The sequence below is a fragment of the Sarcophilus harrisii genome, chromosome 2 (assembly GCF_902635505.1).
Source record: "Sarcophilus harrisii chromosome 2, mSarHar1.11, whole genome shotgun sequence".
Taxonomy (NCBI): Eukaryota; Metazoa; Chordata; class Mammalia; order Dasyuromorphia; family Dasyuridae; genus Sarcophilus; species Sarcophilus harrisii.
The window spans coordinates 216,686,008-216,707,038 of NC_045427.1; the positions used below are offsets into that span (position 1 = coordinate 216,686,008).

At 40.8% G+C, this 21,031-nt stretch overlaps 1 protein-coding gene across 3 annotated transcripts in view; it reads right to left on the reverse strand.

The window, feature by feature from the left end:
* EFR3B (EFR3 homolog B) overlaps window positions 1-21,031 on the reverse strand; it is a 121,248-nt gene that overhangs the window by 13,795 nt on the left and 86,422 nt on the right. For all 3 annotated transcript variants that reach the window (XM_031951444.1, XM_023494587.2, XM_031951443.1), the window contains 12 exons: window positions 18,776-18,925; window positions 13,091-13,225; window positions 12,330-12,408; window positions 11,506-11,641; window positions 10,360-10,521; window positions 9,390-9,501; window positions 8,561-8,612; window positions 7,325-7,497; window positions 5,708-5,783; window positions 4,938-5,099; window positions 2,229-2,360; window positions 354-421 (listed from right to left, as the gene is read on the reverse strand). In XM_031951444.1, coding sequence (XP_031807304.1) covers window positions 354-421; window positions 2,229-2,360; window positions 4,938-5,099; window positions 5,708-5,783; window positions 7,325-7,497; window positions 8,561-8,612; window positions 9,390-9,501; window positions 10,360-10,521; window positions 11,506-11,641; window positions 12,330-12,408; window positions 13,091-13,225; window positions 18,776-18,925 — 1,437 coding nt within the window. The remainder of the gene's footprint in view (window positions 1-353; window positions 422-2,228; window positions 2,361-4,937; window positions 5,100-5,707; window positions 5,784-7,324; window positions 7,498-8,560; window positions 8,613-9,389; window positions 9,502-10,359; window positions 10,522-11,505; window positions 11,642-12,329; window positions 12,409-13,090; window positions 13,226-18,775; window positions 18,926-21,031) is intronic.

A 21,031-nucleotide genomic window follows, 5' to 3' on the forward strand; every position in this document is an offset into this window, starting at 1 on the left:
AAGGAAGCCCTATGTAATGCTGATATGGTATATAGTGTCTTGTCAAGAGAGAGCCTTTCAGAATTCACTTCCCAATGAGTATGATCAATGTTCATAAGACTGTCATCCACACTGGCATATAAAATGATGATCAGTCACCTGGTGCCTGGTGAAGCTCGACCTAGGATGCCAACACTGAATTGTATGTATGTGGTGGTGATGAAGGAAGAGGGAATTATCCTACTTTGTTCTCCTTTCTGTCAATTATCTAGCCCTCTGTAGGGCAGGCTGCTCTCTCCTGCCCTCAAGATCTCTTCTCCCATTTTAATAGGTACCTCTATCATTCCTGAATCCAACAGAAGCCACTTTATTACCTGGGTCTCTCCACAAACACATCTTCTGGGAGCAAGTATGGTGCTTCCTTCTGCCTGGTCTCTATTACCTGGAATGTGAAAAGGAAATAATAAACAAAGTTGGGTCTAGTAAAGAAAATGATCTCAGAAGAGAGAGGTGAGATCAGAGACTCTTCTTGTTTTGCCATTTCCTACCACAATTCCCTAAATAGAGTAGACTCTAAAGCATCAGTGTGAAATTCAGAGAAATGCTGATGGTCCAAACAGCCTATGAAATATTTTGTGGCATCATCAATAAGACATTTTACTTGCTGCACTATATAATTCAAGTGCCTAAATCCTAGAGGGCTACAGTATCTTCTTAGCCCTAACCCCTTTAACTATTTAAAAAGAAATTATAAAGGTCATTTAGCAGCCAGTCGTATTGTGACACAGTGACTTGTTTAGGCACCTCTGCTATCACTGGGCAGTGACATATGATCCTGTGTTTGCTCATTCAGCTCTGCCAGTTTTTGACCCTGAAGCTGAAAGGTGGTTAGGTTACCAAAATGGCAAGAAGATTGAGTATTGTGGGTCTGAGTGTGAATGGATGCTTTCTTTAACAGACTAGTCATGATTACCAGGGGGAATACACTACAATGATGTATTTACAGGACTACTGATTTTGAGCTGAAAGGGACCTTAGAGAGTAGCTAATTCAACTTACTCATTTTGCTGATTTAAAAGAAATTATCTTTCCAGAGTCACACAGTATAAGAAAGAGGACTAGAATTTCAATTCACACTCTCTGACTCAACATCCAAGGATCTTTTTATTTTACCAAACTGTTTTTCTCTTTTATTATTAGGAAATAAAATTTTTTTCCTAGTAGAAATGAAGTCAAGTTCCAGCACACTGATTCCTTAACAATTGTGCTTTCCCCAGGTATACTCCTTCCCACCTTCTCCAATCTAGGCAGGGAAAAATCTAGTAATCTAACAGCACAGAAGGATCTTTTACAATTTTGCTCTCATCAGCTTTTCTAGTCATTTCATCTTACCCTCATTTCATGGTCTCTCTGTTTGATCAAACTGACTTGCTAACTCTTCTCCCTATATGACATTTCATCTCTCACCTCTGCACCTTTGCTGACACAGTGACTATAATTTGGAATATTTACTTCTTCCATATTCACCTTTTGACATCAGTAAATTTTCTTCTGCTGGCATGGGAGATATAGTGATGGGCTTGGAATCAGAAGATCCAAGTTCAAATATTTCCTTAGACACCTACTAGCTATGTGACTTGGGCAGATCACCAGACCCCTCTGTCTGCTTCAGTTTCCTCAAATATAAAATAGGGGATAATAGCAGCACCTACCTGCTCAGGATCAAATGAGATAACAGTTGTAAAGTGCTTAGCACAATGCCCAGCACATAGTAGACACTATTTATAGATGCATATGATCTCTTCTTTCCTTCTCTTTCTAGACTCCATTCAGATACCATGTCTTAACACAAGGCCTTTCTTTTAATTCTCCAGTTATGAAATTCTTTCCTTTTTATAAATTACTTTGTATGCTTTTGTGCATAATTTAGGTGTGTACATGTTCTATTCTTACCAAAGAATGTCAGCCTCATAAAAGCCATGACTACTTATGTGTTGTCTTTGGTGCCCAGTACACAGTAGATGCTTAATAAATGCTTATGAAATTCTGAGAGACTCACAACTAGGTGGGGCTGTGAATAGTACACTGACCTTAGAGTCAGGAAGACCTGAATTCAAATCTAGCACCAAACATTTACTAGAGGTATGATCCTTGGCAAGTCACTTAACCCCACTGCCTCAAAAAAAGAAGAAAAAGAAGCATGAGGGTAAAAGGAAAAGGCTAGAAAATCCTTTGACAGGGCTACCAACCTCATGGATGTGCTGGCAGAAAGCGGGCACAGCTGTAAGTTGACTGATGAGGTTCAAGTAAGCAGCTCCCAGAGCATAGAGGGCACAGCGGTTGTACACAGGCAGATTTTCTTCATTGATATGGGCCACTTCCTATGTCAACATAAAGACAACATCACAAAGTACTTAAGCCACATCTTCTACCAAGTCCTCCAACCCACCATTCAATCTCTAACTTTACTTACCCTTTTCTGGAAAATTTACTTTCCCCAGGATTCATCCCTGAATCATAACTAGGAATTTTTATGCCAGGGACAAACAGCACAAAATATACCCTTGATCTATTAATAAAGGGAAAGGGAAGACACTGGGACATTTTTCCACTTAGGATATTAAGATATTATGAAATTTATTAACATCTGTTAAAATCTATTTTTTCTATTTTCAAAATTGTTTTGCTGAAAAATTGTAAATGTCTTCAGCACTCTCAAAATCTGTTACCTTCTGGCAAAGCCACAACTACCCATCCTGGTTGTAGCTCTAACTCCTGTATGTACAGTTTATAGACTATGACTTGTAAGAGAATAGGGGGAAATATCTACTTGAGTCATTCTGTAGAATATCCAAAATAAGGCAGGTAAACGAAGATTTCATCAATTTTTGGCAGCAAGAGTAACCTCATTTGGCTAGAGCATCTTGAGGTCTGTGACTTCTCAACTTCTTGGTGCTGCCTTTGACCTTCTTCCTGCTATTCTGCCCCTTGAAAGCCCTCTTCATCATCATCTCTCTTGATGTTTTTATGCTACATTGATAACATTAGCCCTTTTAGATTGGATACTGTCTAATTCATTTAAAAGCTCATTAGTCCCTTCATGGGGACTAAGTTTGTCCCATTGTGGGGCAAAGATTACCCATTCCCTAAACTAAATTAGTGATCCACTTATTAGAGTAAGAACAACTGACTAAGGAAGAGAAAGACAACCCATCTTTCTCCCTGATTCTGGTTTTGAGAGGTGCATAAATTTAGAACACTGGAAGGCAACATCACTGCTTTTTTTTTCTTGTCCTAAATAGGAGCTTCTCAGCAATGATGAGTGAGGCAGTCTCTTATTCACATCTGAGTTTCTGAATTACAAGGTTCAAGCTGGTCTAAACAATCCTTAACAAGGTAGCTCATGGGTAACCTCTATGGGATCTTCTCTAACCCATCCCTCTCACAGCTGGGATTCCTAAAGCATAAGTCAAACTATACCATTTTCCTCCTAAAGAAGCTTCAGTGGTTCCCTTAATCAAATCAAGGATCAAATATAAACTCCTCTGTTACTTACAGTCCTATACAACCTGGTTCGTTTCATTATCTCTTTCCCTATGATGAGAAACATGTTAAGCTTTAGTTAAACTGGTCTACTTGCTTTCCTCAAGACAAGAAACACAATCTCTTATCACCAGACCTTTCCAGTGCCTGGAATGTTCTCTCTCCTCACTTCAAGAACCCCTTTATTCAGTTCAAGTGTGACCTGCTTCAAGAGACATTTCCTGATTTCCTTAGTTGTTAGTCCAGCCTCTTAGTGGTCCTTCAACACTGAGATTAATCCTTTTGTATTTACTGTATATATCTATAGCCATAAATAGATATATTTGTATCTATTTACTTATCTGTGTAAATGTTTCTTCTCAATGGAATGTAAGCTCTTTGAGTGCAGGGATAGTTTTCATTTTTATCTTTGTAGTTTCAGTGCCAAGTGTGAGCAACCTAAAGAGTTGTATTTCTGTAGAGAACTCTCAGGAAGCTAGAAACTTCGGGGACTAGTATGTTCCCCTCCTCCTCAGATTAGTCAAGGGTGCATTTAAGCTTGAAATCATGAGAAAACGTAAGGTCCTGGCACATTTACTGGGGCATTGTGAGCTTTAAATAAGATTGAATCCCTAGAATTAACAACATGCTTCAGAGTTAGATCATAGAAAACAGAAACCAGGGTTGGTCACAGAACAATGACTTTCATATTAACATACAGTTTTAAGATATATAAGTAACATGAGTTTTCTTAATAAGTGTTGAATTATCAGCAACCCTGTCTCCCTATTTTTCAACCGCCACAACTCATTTGTGTTGTGCTGGCCACAACATATTTCCTTATAGGGAAAAAGACTTAGAGAAGTCAGCTGACCAAGTTAGTTATACAAAATAAAATACTGAGCCTTTGAACTGATAAACTGATAAAAATCACTCCCAAACAAGGAGTGGGTGAAAGGTAACTGCAAGGGCTGAGTGTGCATGCTAAACGAGTTAATTAATATTAACTTCTTATCCCCAAAGGAGGAGTTTTCTGCCATTTTTGAACATGGGTTGGTTGTATGACAGAGAAGGAATATGTCAAGGAGAAACATGCAATGGGAGGCTCAAGATAAATGTTCATTTTGTCATTCCCCAGCCAATTGGGACTAAAAAGGAGGGACTGTCCCAGGTGGATCACTGTTTCTTGCAAGAACCATAAATAAACTAACTTACTTCCTGTGCTCCTGAGTCCTTTTTATCTTTGTAGCATATTTCTAATACAAGCATAGTAGTTACTTAGTAAGTGTTTGCTTAAATGAATTGAATATCATTTTTGTCCTGACTTCCCTGAAAACTCACCAGTGCTTTCCCAAGAGGTGTCCTTCTTGCTATCCAGATTCCAGACTTTTCAGGGCCCTTTCCCTCCCTTCAGCTCCTTACCACTATGGCCTCACCTGGACAGCCAACACCAGGCGAATGAGGTCCACCACCACCTCCTCGTTGGCCAGCTCGATGCTGATGAGTGCCAGCATGCTGTAGAGAGCCTCATAATGTTTTTGAACATTAGTCTCCTCCTTGCAGCTCATGTAGATGTGTCTGTAGAGCTGCTGAGAATGCTGTGGGTGGGGCAATGAGGCACAAAGAATAGTAAGGGAGACTTTTGCCTTCAGCCCAGAGGGGGCCTTAATGTTATTTTTCAAGGCAATCTGTGCTTCCAGGGGAAGGCAGCAAGAATATATTATCATTTCAGGGGGTCAGTGCCTCCAAGAGAAGGCAGCTTTTGAACTTGATTGTATGGGCAGGCTCCATAATAAAGCAGACATGACTTGGGTTATTCCCTCCTTTTCCCCTACAGCAAATTCTAGGAAAGGCCCAGAGAGTCTGGCTCTCAGATGGGGCCATCCAGGGTGATCTTCAGTCTGAAGCTCAGTGGTAAGGTTAACCTTCTGCTAGGTTCCTCTTGAAAGTCCACACAAAGAGGGTATAGCTGGCCATGTGAGTTAGGTGACAAGAGTAGGAAAAAATCATAAGAGGTGAAGGAGAGGGAAAAAGAGGCCTCTTGAATAAGGAGAAAAATCTATAAATGAATTCAGGGATCTGGAAGTTTGGGGAAGGAGAAGAAGCATTCATAGACACTGTCTAAGACCTGACCTAGATTAGGAAGCCAGAAGTGGAAGTGGAGATGGGGAGATTTGCACAGCCCTAGGAGGCCTGATTTGCATACCTTCTTCATGAATACAGTGTCTTGCCTGGAGCACTTGTCCACCTTCAGTTTCAGGATAGAGATGTCACTGAGTGTGCTGTGAGGAGAGGAAATAAGGTAGGAATATTGCTTGAATGCTAGCTAGCTCACAAGTAATTGTCCTTCCATCTCCATTTTCTGAGTAGAAAAGCCTCAGGGATTTCTATCTCACTCCCCTTAATTTGCTAAGGTTCTTAAAAAAAATCATTCTTCGTCCCTGGGACTTGGTAAAGTCAGCATGGTAAAATGAATAGGACACTAGACTAGAAGTCAAGAAAACCTGGGTTCAAACCCTAATTTGTTTTGTGACCCTAAATAATTTATTTAATTTCTCTGTATCTTAGTTTCTTTGCCTGTAAAATGAGGTGATTAGACATAATGGCCTCGAAGGCCCCTTCCACTCTAAATTTAAAGGTCAAGGTCAACCATTGCATTCAGGACATTTTGACTTTTGCCCTGTCTTTGGACTTTGATAACTATAGGAGAGAGGCTGATTCTTTGCTCAGCTCTGCCTTACTTAAATCCAATTCACTTGCAAGGCAAGATATCACCACCATGCTATTGGTCCTTTTCAAGATTAAAGGTCATACAATAATATGAGTCCAAAATGATCCTAGTTCTTAGGCTCATAGGAAGTTTAAAGCAAACTTAGAGGCCATCTAATAGATCTCCATTATTGTTCAGACAAGGAAACCAAGGTCCAAAGAAATCCAAAGTGATCTGGCAATAAGAAACAAAGCTGGGATTTGAACCAAGGTACACTAATTCCAAACCCAGTATTTTAACCACTGTACCCCAACTGTCATTATTTTCCTTTATCCCTTTACTATCCAATTTCCATTTCTTTTTCTCCCAGATTTCTCTTCCATTCTCTTTGCTGATTGCATCCCAGTGCTTTTCTACCTTCACCATTTTCTCTTTGTCCCTCCTGATTCCCTTATGCAAGGGAAGTTCTCCAACCTGGATTTTGCTCTTTCCTCCCAGGTCTTCAATACTTTAGCTTCTGCCCCTTTCCTTCAATATCTTGGCCCTCCCATAGTCATGGCAATACCTCTTGTTTTCCTTTTCCATCCACCCAAATAGCCCAATCCTAGGGTCAATAATTATTCTCATGCCTCATGCAGCCTTTGCCTATGGAAAAAAAATTATCATGAGGATAATGATAACAATAGTAATAATAATAATAATAATAATAATAACAGACAGAATTTACATAGTACCTACGATGCACCAGGCATTGTGCTAACTGCTTTGCAAATATTTTACAAATATTCCATTTGATCCTCACCACCATCTTGGGAAGGAGGTGCTATAATTATACCCATTTTATAGTTGAGGAAATTGAGGCAAACAGCAGTTAGGGTGTAAGTGAGCCCCAGGTCACCCAGCTACTAAGTGTATGAGGGTGAATTTGAATTCAAGGCTTCCTAACTCCAGGCACTCTATCCATTATATCATGCATCTGTCTTGCCAGAGGTGTGTCCAGGCTTCCTTGGTGGACAAGCCTCTTTAAATTCCATAGCTGGGTTCCATCACAGCATGACACCCTTAAAGCCTCCTTCACTCTTCATCCCCAAAGGACATGAAGATCCCATTAACCTGATAGTGGAGAATTTGTGACGATTGCCATGACGATCTATGAAGCTGATGAGGATCTCCAAGACAAAGAGGCGGATCTCAGCATCCTCCATAAGAGCAGCAGAAAGAAGTCGGTCCAGGAAGGAACTGGGCAGGGCAGTCAGCATGTTGCTGCACTGGAAGCCGGTGGATACCTGTCAGGAGGCCAAAAAATGGAAAATCTAGAGATACTTTCTTTTTAGAAGGGGGGAATGGAAAGGAAAGGAATAAACATTTAAAGAGCATCTACTATGTAGTGGGAATTGTGCCTTAGTACTTTTTACAACTTTCTCATTTGATTCTCTCAACAATCCTGAGAAGTAGGTGCTATTATTATCCCCATTTTACAGTTGAGGAAACTGAAGCAGAGAGAGACAGACCAACTTGTCACCTAACATCACACAGTTAGTCTGAGGACTCAGAGCTTCTTGATTCTAGACCCACCACTCTAACCATTGGAGAGGAACAAACACAGGGAATTAGATCTAAAAATTCTTTTCCATCCCAACCATTCCCGGAGCTTAGGGTGGGGACATACTAGTAGCATAAGCCTGGGCAAGTCACTTAACCCTATTTGTTTCAGTTCCTCATCTGTAAAATGAGCTGGAGAAGGAAATAGCAAATCACTTTGCCAAAAAAATCCTAAATGAAGTCATGAAGAGTTGGACATGATTGGGAAAAAACCTACAACAATAGTAACAACAAAAACAACAACATGACCGGGCAATGGACATACAAAAATACAGTAGTTCCTATCCTTAAGGAGCTGACTTTCTATCAGGAAGCAGTAAGTAGAGGCCTTCAAAGTCTCAGAGGAGGAACTTAAGGAGTTCTAGGACAGGACATTAATATGATGTAAATAGAATTTACCAAAACATTGTAGTAGTGTATGTAGGATGAATTGGAATGGGTCAAGATAGCAAGTGTTTTAATAATTCTCTTAAAAAGTGATTGAGACCTAGGTTGAGATGACTGCCTTAGAATAGAAAGGCAGGGGTGTATTTGAGAAATGAAGATAAGGGTTGGGAGGCTAAGTAGGAGATCAGTCAAAGGAAAGAGATGGATATGACAAGGAGAGAGAAGCAGAATCCAAGAGTGCAGGGATTCTGGGGAAAACCAAAAGGAATAATGGAAACACAAATGTTTTTTGAGAGCTTTTGTTAGGAAGATCTTTCTTACTTTGGGACAGAGACCTAGGTGGGGACAAGGCAGATTTACCTGTAGGAGGGATTTCAGCAGCATTATCTGGGTCAGCCGGTTCCTATTCTCCCTAAAGATCAGAGACACAAACAGCAGAACACTGACATAGGAGTAGTCACTGAATTTGGAGTAATCTTTTCTACTAGCTCTATTCCCACCCACTAGACCTTAGTTTTCAACAAAGGGCATCTAGCAGAGCTAGAGCAGTGATACCCAGATCAGGAAGTAGCCATGCTCTTCCCAGACCTGAAAAAACATTCTTTGAGACCTCTCAGCAACAGGTGAAGGGATGGGGTGGGGAGCAAAATGGAAACTGTGTTGAATGAAGCCATGACAACAATAGGAGGCCCCAAATAGCTGAGTGATTCCAAAAGCAAGAAGAAAGAAGCAGAAGTAAATAGAGAGGGGAAGAAAGGAAAGATGGAAGGAAAGGAAAGAAGGAAAAAGAAGGGAGGGAAGGAAGGGTGGGAGAAAGGGGAAAAAGAAATCAAACAGGAACTAAGGAAGGAAAGATCAGAAGAAGAGTGGTTAGGAAGAAAAGAAAATCTAGTCAATTTGGACAGAAAATGCCATCCGCATCCAAAAAAAGAACTAAGGAAACTGAATGTAAATCAACATATGCTATGTTCACTTCTTTTTTTCTGTTTTTGTTTTTTTTTCTCTCTCTCCCCACCATGGTTTCTCCCTTTTGCTCTGATTTTTCTTCTCCCAACATAATTCATAAATCAATGTGTATTAAAAGTAAATAAACTAGAACATCTAGTCAAGCTGAATTTGGAAAGTTGGAAATTTAGGAGGGATATAGACCTGAGGGATGAAGGGAAAAGATAGGTTTTGATGAACTTACCCCGTCTTTCCAGTCTCCATGGGGTGATGGAGAGAGGGCAGTGGGACTTTGCTCATGATGAAAAGCATTACTTCAGAGCGTTGATAGGTGGGCAGTGTGCTGGCAAAGGAACCTAGATAGGGATGGAGGGCAGAGAGGTGAACTCTAGCTGGGCTGTACAGATGGTTGAGGTCTCACATGAAGAGGCTCTTCAACACAGAATATTGCTCAGCAAAGCTGTAAAACTTTTAAGAACAAGTAAGGGAAATAATTCTTTGGAAGAGGTTAGAAACCTTACTGCCTTAAAGAATGAAGGAATGTACTAGATGACTCTGGAGAGCTTTTTCTCTCTCATGATTCTCAAATTATAACCATTGTAATTGTGTTTAATATCAGGGCTAAAGATCTGGGGAGCAATATTCTCGTTTATTTCAACTACCATATGTCTGAATGGCTGGAAACTCTGTGTTCAAGTACTAACCTCACCCTTTCTTTTCTTCCTTTCCCTTTTTCTCCCCACTCGCCTTCTTTTTTCTCCTTACTTCTCACTCCTACTGAAACCAGAAGTCTCTGACCCTATTCTCTCTCCCTCTCCCTTAAAATTAATTTGTATAACTTTACATATATTTACTTTCTTTCATTCTCCCTCTTGTATGTAGCTCTCTCTGTGTCTCTTCTCTATTTCCCTCTCCCTCCCTCCCTTCTTCTTCCCCATTTCTCTTTCTCCCTCCTCCATCTCTCTTCTTCCCTCCTTTTTCTCTCCCCTCCATCAATCTCTATGTCTGTCACCATTACTCCAAAACAAAAAACTAGCTAAATTCATTAAACAAGCTGTGGTAAGGGCTTGCCCCTCCTCCCCTGACAAAAAGTTTAGGAAGAATTAGGAAAGAAGTGAAGAATCTTTCTTGGATGTCTCATCCTTTAGGGAGATACTGATTCCTGCTCCAAGGGCTCCCTCCCCACCCCCACGGGCCAGCCATCTGTCCCACACCGGTGGTCTTGATAACAGCCTCCTGAAACATTCTCTCCTCATGCTCCTTGATGATCTTGGTACCAACACTGACGGCTCCATCGTAGCTGCCGGTCAGGGCATAATCAATGCTGAGCCGTAGCTGCCTCAGCAAAGTATTGAACATCTCTAGCACTGTGGGACCTGAAGAAGGCAATAAGACAAGAAAGGAGAAAGTCAGGCCTGGTGTTCACCTCTGCTTTCCCCTGCTTATGATGCAGCCCAACTTATTTGTGGTTCAGTCATCTTTCAGTTGGATCTGATTTTTTGTGACCCTATTTGGGGTTTTCTTAGCAAAGATATAGGAGTGGTTTGCCATTTCCTCCTCCAGCACATTTTACAGATGAGAAAACTGAGACAAATAGGGTTACATGGCATGCTCAGGATCACACAATTAGTGTCTGAGGTCACATTTGGACTCAGGTCTTCCTGACTCAGCACCTTATCCACTGTACATTATGGAACCCAGCTAAAGACTATTTGTATATTAATGTTTTCCTAATTATTCTTAGGAGCAGAGATCACTGACTTAAGAAGTAAAAAACAATTCAAAGACCATCTAATCTCATTTTACATTAGGAAAGTGAAGTCCAGAGGGAAAAGGAGTACAGTGTGAGAGAGTGAGGAGACCGATTTGACTGACCTGTTAAATGGATGGAGAGTAGCGGTATGCACTAAGACTGGGAAGGCATGATGGGGCCAGTGTGTGAAGAATTTTAAATATCCAATAGAAGAGCTTAGATGTGATCTGAGAGGCAATAGGGAGCTATTGAGGTTTATTGAGTAGGGAAGTGACATGGTTAGATCTATGTTTTAGGATAATCATTCTGATGGTAGATTAGAATGGAGAGTGACTTTAAAGAAGATAAATTAAGAGGCTACTGAAATGGTTCAGGTGAGAAATGATTAAGGGTCTATTGGTTTTGTGAAGGGAAAGAAGGGGATGGATATAAGAGATGAGAAAAAAATGACAAGATTTGGCAATGTGGGGCTGAAAGAGTGAGGGGTCAGACTTGGAGACCACTCTTTTGATGACAGGAATTGGAAGAAAGTATCTGGGCAAAGGAAGTTTTCTTCCCTGCCTCTCCAGAAGCATCTGTTGTCCTCTTTCCCTCATCATTCCCTTACCCACAGAGCCAGTAGCAGCAATGACAGCTGCCTCAGACAGGACCTCCACAATGCCCGCACGGACGGTAGCTGCACTTCGGCTGTTGGCATCCAGGTGACTCAGGAGCTGCTGGATCACAAGATGGGAGTGCTGGGGCTAGAAATGAGGAGAGGGGATGGCATTGGCCCTGAACTCAATTGCTTCCCAGTTTCACTGAGCTAAGCTATTTCTATAAATTTTAGGTTCTCATTGTCCATCCCAAGTGTTACTATTTTTTATATTACTTATATCATTTTTTATATCATTGACCCTCTTGGAGGTCTTGCTACTGTCCAAGGACAGCTTTTTAGAACAATGCTTTTAAATAACTGAGGAAAATGATCAGTTTAAATTAGAAGTTAAAGATGTAATTTTTTCCCCATTCTAATTAATAGACCCTTCCCCTTGAAGTCTATCCACAGATCCCCCAAAGAGGGGTTAAAAGCCCCTGCCCCTTTAGGTTACTATCTAACTGAGGTGCTAGGGGAACAAAAGTCAATTTCAAAGAACTCAGACATTTCGAATTCCAGCCTCTCATTCATTCCAGTTAGTGCAACAAGTCAGTGACAGAACCAGGTATTGTGACCATCCTATTTTCTTCTGGATACTTCAGTTTCACATCTTATCTTATCATCATCTTCTCACATCTTAAAGTACCCAGCCCAAGTCATAGGGGAAGATAGCTTGGCTTAGAAAACTAGGCTAAGGGCCAGAACCACCCTGATAGCATTGTGCCCACTACCTCTCAGTTCCATTTCCTGCTGGCTATAATCAGCACTATTCTAGGCCAAAGAAGGCATCATACCTGAACTGAATACATGATGATTTTAAAGCAACGGATGGCAAACACCTTGGGTTCCCAGAGAGAATGGTTATCTAGGTGACTGTGGAGAGAGAAAACATGGGGAAAAACAAGAGTGTGATGCACTATGTGGTATCAGCTTAGTTTGGGGCAGAGACATACCCTCCCCCTTACCCAAGAGGCCTTCTAGTCCTGATTCCCAACCGATTCCCAACTCTGTGGATATGTAAGCAAAGGCTTATGGGTAGAAATAAAAGAAGGAAACTAAGGGGGATGTAGGAGTTGTCCAAAACCTGGAATGAAGTTGCGAATTGGGCCTAGAGGGGCACAGGGCTGTGGATTCAAGGCAAAGAGCTGGTTTTCTGACCACAATTCTGTCCTATAAAGTTTTGAGCTTCTGTGACCTTTGGAACCAACCTTCCAAATGGAATGCCTGCCAATACGCTGTCTCTTCCAACCAAACAATGCTTGTTCTCTCCGTTGAAGTGGGGAGTTAAATGACACAGGCAGGGGGATACATACCAACAGGACAGAGCAAGAATGATGTATGACTCACAAGCCTATCCTTTCAGTGGCCTCTGGGCCGTCTAGACTATCCACACAGAGAACAGAGCTATAACTTCTTTTTCCTTTCACACAGGAAGCAGGGAATAAAGAGTTTCAGGTGTGAGGGTCTAAGGGGACCAAGCATTTGAAATGGCTAAATGTCAACCTCTCAGCATCTCAATTTCCCCTACAACCATAGAATTCAGGTAGAAACTCACATGAGTACAGGCTTGATGGCATTTTTGATGTTGCCATAGGCAGCCCTGCCCAACAGCTCTCGGAGGCATCTCTCGGCCAGCTCTGCTGGGCTCTCCTTTTCCTTCTCTGTGGCCTGTAAGGGTGAAGGAGACCTGCTGTGGAAACACAGACAAACTGAGTGTCAGGGTGTATCTGAAAACCATGAGAAAAGATGTAGGTGGAAAGGAGATGCAGCAGGTAGTGATGCAAAAAGACCTCTCTCACTTCTTTCTCTTGTACATGTAAACTCTGTTTCTACCAATAACAAGCTATATAACCTTCAAAAGTGATTGCACTTCTCTGGACTTCACAGAATTCATTTATTCACTCATTCATTTGTTCCATAAATATTCATTAAGGGCCTATTATGTCCCAGGCACTGTGCTAGATGCTGAAATTATCACAGAATATCAGAGTTGGAAGGGACCTAAATAACCATTTAGTTCAACCAAAACACAAAAAATTAATTCTCAAGGCCAAGCCACAATGAAGGAGTACAGTCAGAAACTCACCTAAGTTCTCCCCCATAAATCCCTCCAAACAATTGACCTAGAAAATAGATCTAGAAGAGATAATTTAAAAATTATTGGACTACCTGAAATCATGATCAAAAAAGAATTTAGAAATAATCTTTCAAGAAATTATCAAGGAAAACTGCCCTGATATTCTAGAATCAGAAGATAAATAGAAATTGAAAGAATCTGCTGATCACCTCCTGAAAGAGATAGCAAAATGAAAACTCCCAGGAATATAATAACCAAATTCCAGAGCTCCCAGGTCAAGGAGAGAATGTTGCAAGCAGCCAGAAAGAAACAATTCAAGTATGGTAGATCCATGATCAGTATAACACAAAATCTAATAGCCTCTATTGGAAGGATTGGAAGACTTAAAACATGATATTCTGGAAGACAAAGGAGCTAGGATTACTCCTGAGAATCATCTGCCCAGCAAAACTGAGTATAATCCTTCAAGGGAAAAAAAGAAATTCAATGAAATAGAGGACTTTCAAACATTCTTGATGAAAAGAACAGAACTGAGTAGAAAATTTGACTTTCAGATAAGAGACTCAAGAGAAATGTAAAAAGGTAAACAGGAAAATGAAATCACAAGGGACTTAATAAGGCTAAATTGTTCTCATTTGTACATGGAAAGATGATACTTGTAAATCATAAAAACTTTCTCATTACTGGGGCAATTAGAAGGCACAGGTGCAAGTTGAATAAGAAGGGAAGTTATCTTTAAAAATAAAATTCAAGGGTGAGAAAGAAGAATGCATTGGGAGAAAGGAAAAGAGAAAGGTAGAATAGGGTAAATTATCTCACATAAAAGACACAAGAAAGAGCTATTATAGTGGGGGGGGGGGAATATAGCAGAGGTGATGAGAAACACCTGAATCTTACTTTCATTGGAATTGGCTCAAAGAGGAACATACAAATTCAATTGGGTATAAAACTCTGTTTTACCCTACCCGAAAGTAGGAAGGGAAGGAGATAAGAGAAATGGGGATATTCATCAAAGGGAGGTTGGCTTGGAGGGAGGCAATAGTCAGAAGCAAAACACTTGAGGAAAAGCAGGGTGAATGGAAAAGAGAGAATAGAGTAAACAGGTGGGAAGAGGTAGAATGGAGGGGAAATACAGTTAACAATAGTAACTAAAAAAAATTTGAAGCACGTTTCTCTGAAAAGAAGGCCTTATCTCTTAAATATATCAGAAAACTAAGTTAAATTTATAAAAATAAGAATCATTACCCAATTAATAAATGATAAAAAGATATGAATGGTTTTCAAATGAAGTAATCAAAGCTATTTATAGCCTTATGAAAAATTACTATAACTCAGTATTGATTAGAGAAATGCAAATTAAAACTACCTCGTAACCTCTTAGAATGGTTAATTGGAAAGAAAGGAAAATGACAAATGGTGGACAGGATAAGGGAAAAATGAAACTGATGTACTGGAGTTGTAAATTGAATCAACCATTCTGTCGAGCAATATGGAACTATGCCTAAACTAAACATACCCTTTGACATGGCAATACCACTATTAGGTTTGTATCCAAAAAGAGATTAAAAAAACAACACAAAAGGAAAAGGACCTTTATGTACAAAAATATTTATAGCAGCTCTTTTCTAGTGGCAGAGAATTAGAAATTGAGGGAATGCCCACCAATTGGGAAATGTCTAAATAAATTGTGGTATGTGGTTATGATGGAATACTATTTTGCTATAAAAATGCTGAGTAGGATGTTTTGGAAAAAAACCTGGAAAGACTTAGATGAATTGATGCAAAGTAAATTGTACTGTGTACAACATAACAGCAACACTGTAAGATAATTAGTTGTGAATGACTTGGCTATTCTCAGCAATACAATGATCCAAGACAACTCTGAAGGTCTCATGATGAAAAATACTATTCATACCCAAAGGAAGAACTGATACTATCTGAATAGAGATTGAAGCATAGTTTTTCACTTCATTTTTTTCTTGAAAGTTTTTCCTATGTTTTCTTCACACAATGATTTACATGGAAATATTTCACATGATTGCATATATAAAACATCAGATTGCTTGCCTTCTCAATGAGGGGAGAAAGGGAAGAGAGGGAGGGAGAGAATTTGGAATCTAAAATTTGAAAAAGAATGCTAAAATTGTTTTTAACATGTAAGTGGGGAAGAAAATAAAACATTAAAAGAAAATATGGCTTATATTATCTTCTTGTTTTTGCAAACTGTGTTTCTCTTAATGCAGTCCAAAAATACATTTACTTTTGGGCATACTACATCATACTGTTGACTCATGTTAGCCTTAAGTCCACTAAAAATCCCAGATCTTTCTAAAATTCTTATCCAACCAGAACTCCCTTATCTTGTACTTATAAAACCAATTTTTGAAACTAGACCATAAGACTTTGCATACATTCTTACCCAATTTTAATTTTCTCAACAGGAAAATAGGAAAATTGGATTTGATCATCTCTAAGATCCTATGATTCCATAGCCCATGGTAACGTCTTACTACCCTAAAGGTCATTTTCTACTGAGCATATAAGAAGAAATGGTTGGTTCATATAAGTGGTGAGATTTGAGAACTGAAAGTTGTTAGATGTAAGGTTAAGTAACTAAAGGAAGTCGAGAAAATTTCCTTCCTGAACATCTATGAGAGCAGATGGATACTACTTGATCTGAGGAAGAATTTTATAAGGATAGGTAATTTCTTTAAACTCAATGGGTCAAAAATGGGGCTAAGCCAAGTATCAGAATGCCCTTAAATGTTGCTAAAGTATAAGCAAAGGGGAAGTAAGAAAGGTTTTGAGAAAAGGGAGAAGGGGAGAGAAACAGGAAGAGAGACAGAGAGAAGGAAGGGAAAGAAAGAGAGAGGAGAGAGAGAGGGAGAGGGAGAGAAAGAACAGGAAAAAGAAACGAATGATAGGCTGATTAATTTAGAACTAAAAAAGATCCCATATGTCACCTAGTCCAGCCTTCTCATTTTGCAGATGGGAAAGCCTAAGTGTGGGCTTTGTGACTTGCCTAAGGAGGTAATTAGTAGAGATAGGATTCTAATTCAGGCATTATGGCTTTGAGTTGAGTGTTCTTTCCATTATATCATGGAAAGAAAGAAAATAGGTGGAATCACCATCAGCTGTCACTTCATATGGTACTAGAGTCAAAAACAACCTGATATGAAGAAAAGAAGTCTGGACTTGGTGCCAGAAGACCTAGGTGTGAATCCTGGCTCCAATACTTAGTAGCTGTATAATCATGAGTAAGTTTTCCTCTTTCAGAGCCTCAGTTTCCCCATCTGTAACAGAGATACCAATATCTGCCTGATCTTCTTCACAGGATCATAGGATCAAAGCTGGAAGAGACCTAGGAGGTCATTGATTCACTCTCCTTATTTTACAGGAGAGGGAGGGAGCTGAGACCCAAGGAATCTGACTTGACCAAGAGTTGATTTGGGCAAAGTATTTTGTAAATCTTAAAGTGCTGTATAAGTGTGAATTGTTATTACTATTGTTGCTATTGTTCTTTTCCCTGGACAATAATAATAACTTACACTTAAACATTACTTTAAAGTTCATAAAGCACTTTTCATATATCACCCCAGTAGAGCTTCACAATAATTCTGTGAAGTAGATAATAAAGATATTATAATCCCCATTTTACAGATGAAGAAACTGAGTCTTGCCAAGGTTAAGTGACTTGCCTATGATCACATAGCTGGTAAATACCAGATGAGGCTGTGAAAGTGAATGCAATTTCAGCATCCTATCTACAAGATTGTGGATCACAGTAGGTAACTATAGGACCATCCGTGTAGAACAAAATACCCACGTGCTGCTGTTCTAGGATTGACCACTAGAGAGAGCTCATTGCAAAGCCTGCCCAGCTCCCATGGCATCTTGCTGGCTCCAGCCTTTGGAGACCATTTGTCTGAAACTTCTGCCAGACTTGGAACTTACCCCTATTCAAACTTGGGGACATGGCCCAATGGACAGATTGCTTGCTGGACTCGGAGTCAGAAATCCTTGGGTTCAAATCCTGTTTCAGACACTACCTGTGTTTGGTGTCTTGGGCACATATTCACATTTCCTAGGTATTTGGGGTCCTTGCCAATTGTTTTTCTAAATTTGGATTCTGAACTAACAGAGAAATGGGACAACCAACATTTTTGTCCCCACTGTCACTCCCATAATACACAGATGAGATAAGGAGGCTATCAGACAGAAGCCTGACTTTGGAGCCTGAAAGTCTCCTGCTCCGACATGGATAGACTGTGATCACAGGCAAATTATGGCACTTTTCTGTGCCCCCCTCTTCCCAAGCAGCTCCCAAAGTCTGCAAGTTAGCAAACTGCACTGGGAGAGCAAATTATAAAATCACAGGCCTGGAAGGGGGGGATTGGGAAGAAAAACATGGGACCTCCTTTTTCCTACATTTAAAATTTTAAATATTAACTTTCCTATTTTACAGATTTGAACACTGACACACAGGGAGAAAAGATAACTCTTTCCCTAAATGTCTACTCTAAATGTGGTTTGCTTAACTTTTCTTTGAGACAAAGAAGAGTTCTTAGGGGATTAGTTGGTGAGATGAAGTGGTATAAAATACCAAAAAGCAGCAATAATAAAACTCTGGCAGTGACAGTTCCTGGATCAGAACCCAGAACTGGAACCTCTCAGCTCTAACTCTGCTGCTGTTGCTAGGTGGATCAAGAGAGGCAGTCTTTTTAAGAAATTTGCAGTGACATCAGGAAGAGAGGAGGGAAGGTCAGGGAAGGTGAGTTCTTAGTCAGCAACCACAGTCCAGGAAAGGCATCTTACCAAAAGGAAAAAAAAATCCCCAAACAAAACTGTCTCTGACTTGGCTGTGCTAAAGTAATATGATTCTCTGAGTCCTTGTATCTGTTCAGAGATACCATACCAACCACCAGTCTCCAGAGAGTTCAAGACTATTATTGTCCTTTCCTTACAAATGCAGAAATGAGGTATAGTGTGACCGAGGATAATAAAGGAATAACGAAGGTCAGGGTCAAGGTCACCCAGGGAATCAGTTGCCAAATGGGCAATGGAACCCAAGGAGCCCAGGTTCTCCTGTGTGGAGTGGCTCGTGGGCTTGGAGCCGGGGGCTAGCTTCTCTCACCCATCCCACACAGAGGCACCCCCTCTCACCTCTCAGCTTCCTCTACATGCTGCAGGTTGAACAGCAGAGAAGGAACAATCTTGTCCATGTGCTGTGGGTCCCAGATGTTGGCCTGCAACTCATCATTGACTGTCTTCCTCACCACCCCTTGCAGGCCTTTGATGCCTGACATACGGATCCTGTGGGGGGAAAACGGCAAAGTGATGACAAGGAGCTTCTAGTCCTCTAGATCAGCCTTCCAAGCAAGAGGCCGCCTCCCTGGGGAGGAGGAGAAGGGCACAGGGCCAGGCCCTCAGCAGCACAATTCGACTTCAAGAGACCAGATGTCCTGAAAAAAAATGGGATGGTTCTAAGCTGAGGCTCCATCCAGAAGTGGGATGGTCTCAGAGGGTCTTAGTTGCCAATTTCAAGGCCCTGGTGGCACCTTGCTGGCTCCAGTCCCTGGCCAAGAGTCATCCCTGGCCAAGAGTCTGCTGCCAGACTGGGAGCCTGCCTCTGCTCAAACTGGGAGCTTGGCTCAGTGGACAGCCCGCTTGCTGGACTCGGAGTCCAAGACCAAGGTTCAAATCTTGCCTAACACACTCACTGCCTGCATGGTCTTAGATAAGTCCTTACATTCCTAGGTGCTGATTTCCTCATTTAAAAAAATAAGGGGCCTGGACAAAGTGGTCTCTGCTCTCTTAGGCTCCAGAGGCTCAGTTAAACAGAATACAGCCCAGATAACACTGTTCACATTATTGCACCTGGTTTGATGTCAGTCAGCAGCAAGCCACTAATGCCTGTGGAGCATAAGGCTGCAGAATGCCAGCCCCCTCTTTTTCATGGGAAAGCTGACTGCCAAGAAGCCTGACCTTGGTTGTAAGACATTTCTCTCAGGCTACACTCATAAAGAGAGAGGGGGGATTTCATTACAGAAAGAACACAAGGATCTGAAGGCAGAGGATCCAGATTTCAATTACGGGTCATTTATTTGCTTCCTGCTCAGCTGGCATCAGAAAAGAGATTACTATGTGGAGATGGTGAGGAAAGAAAAGGGTATAGGAACCTGTTGTCTCCTTCTAACAACCTGGAATGGCTGACCTGGAGCAGGAACATATATATCTCTGTCCACAACTTATGAGAACATTTGAGAGACTTAAGTTCCTAAGGACGGATTTTCTCAGTCCAAGGGATTTTAGCAGCTGGGCTATCCATAGGAAAGGGGTCCTCAAATGCCTCTAAAGTCTCACATCCCAACCCAAGGAACTCATTGAGTTGATTGGGAAATTTGTCAAATTGAACAAGCATTTCCTTTATCTATCCCTGTTAAATTTAAAAATAAACAGGGACCATCCCCCCCCCAAAAAAAACTCCCAAGCTTTGCAACTAAAGATGAGGAGACATGACTAGATAACAGCTCATTGAGGGGGAAAGACCTGGGGGTTTGAATAAATTGTAAGCTCAATATAATATGGTGATTAAAAAACCTAGATTTAGTGTGACTTAGGCTGCATTCACTGTCCAGAAGGAAAACTCCCTTTTGTTTTTTGTTGTTGTTTTGTATGGCACTTTACCCTCTTCCAGTGACAGCTGGCCCTCTTATTGTTTCTTGTACATGACACTGTCTTGACACCTGGAACTCTCTCCTTCCTCATCTCTGCCTCAAGTCTCAGCTAAAGCTTTCCTTTCTTCCTTAATCTTAGTGCCTTCCTTTGAAATCCCCACCTCAATTTATCCCATCTGCTGCTTGTCTGTACACAGTTGTTTGTATATTGTCTTCTCCATTAGACTGTGAGCTTTGTGAAAACAGGGACTGATTTTTTTTTTGCTTTTTTTTGTATCCCCAGCACTTAGCACAGTGCTTGGCACACAGTAGGTGCTCAATAAATACTAGTTGACTGAGTGACTCTCCCCACTCCAGTCTATCTTCAGTTTCTAAAATGATTTTTCCTAAAATAGAGGTCTGACTTTTCACTTCTCTGCTCAATAAACTCCATGGCTACCTATGATCACCAGGATCCAAAGGGAAATCTTCTGTTTGACATTTAAAACCCTTCCCAATCTGCTCATGTGCTGCCTCCCAGTTTTGCCCTCTATAATCCAGATACATTTGCCTTCTTGTTGTTCCTTGTAAAGAACACTCTCATTTCTGCACATCATAGCCTTCCTCGCCTCTCAGTCACTTATCCTTCTTGAATTCAAGACCCAGCTCAAATCTACCTTCTACAAGAGGCCTTTCCCCTTTTCCCTCTACAAGTGCTTTTCCTCTGAGATGATTTCCAATTTACTCAGTCTATGTCTCATCT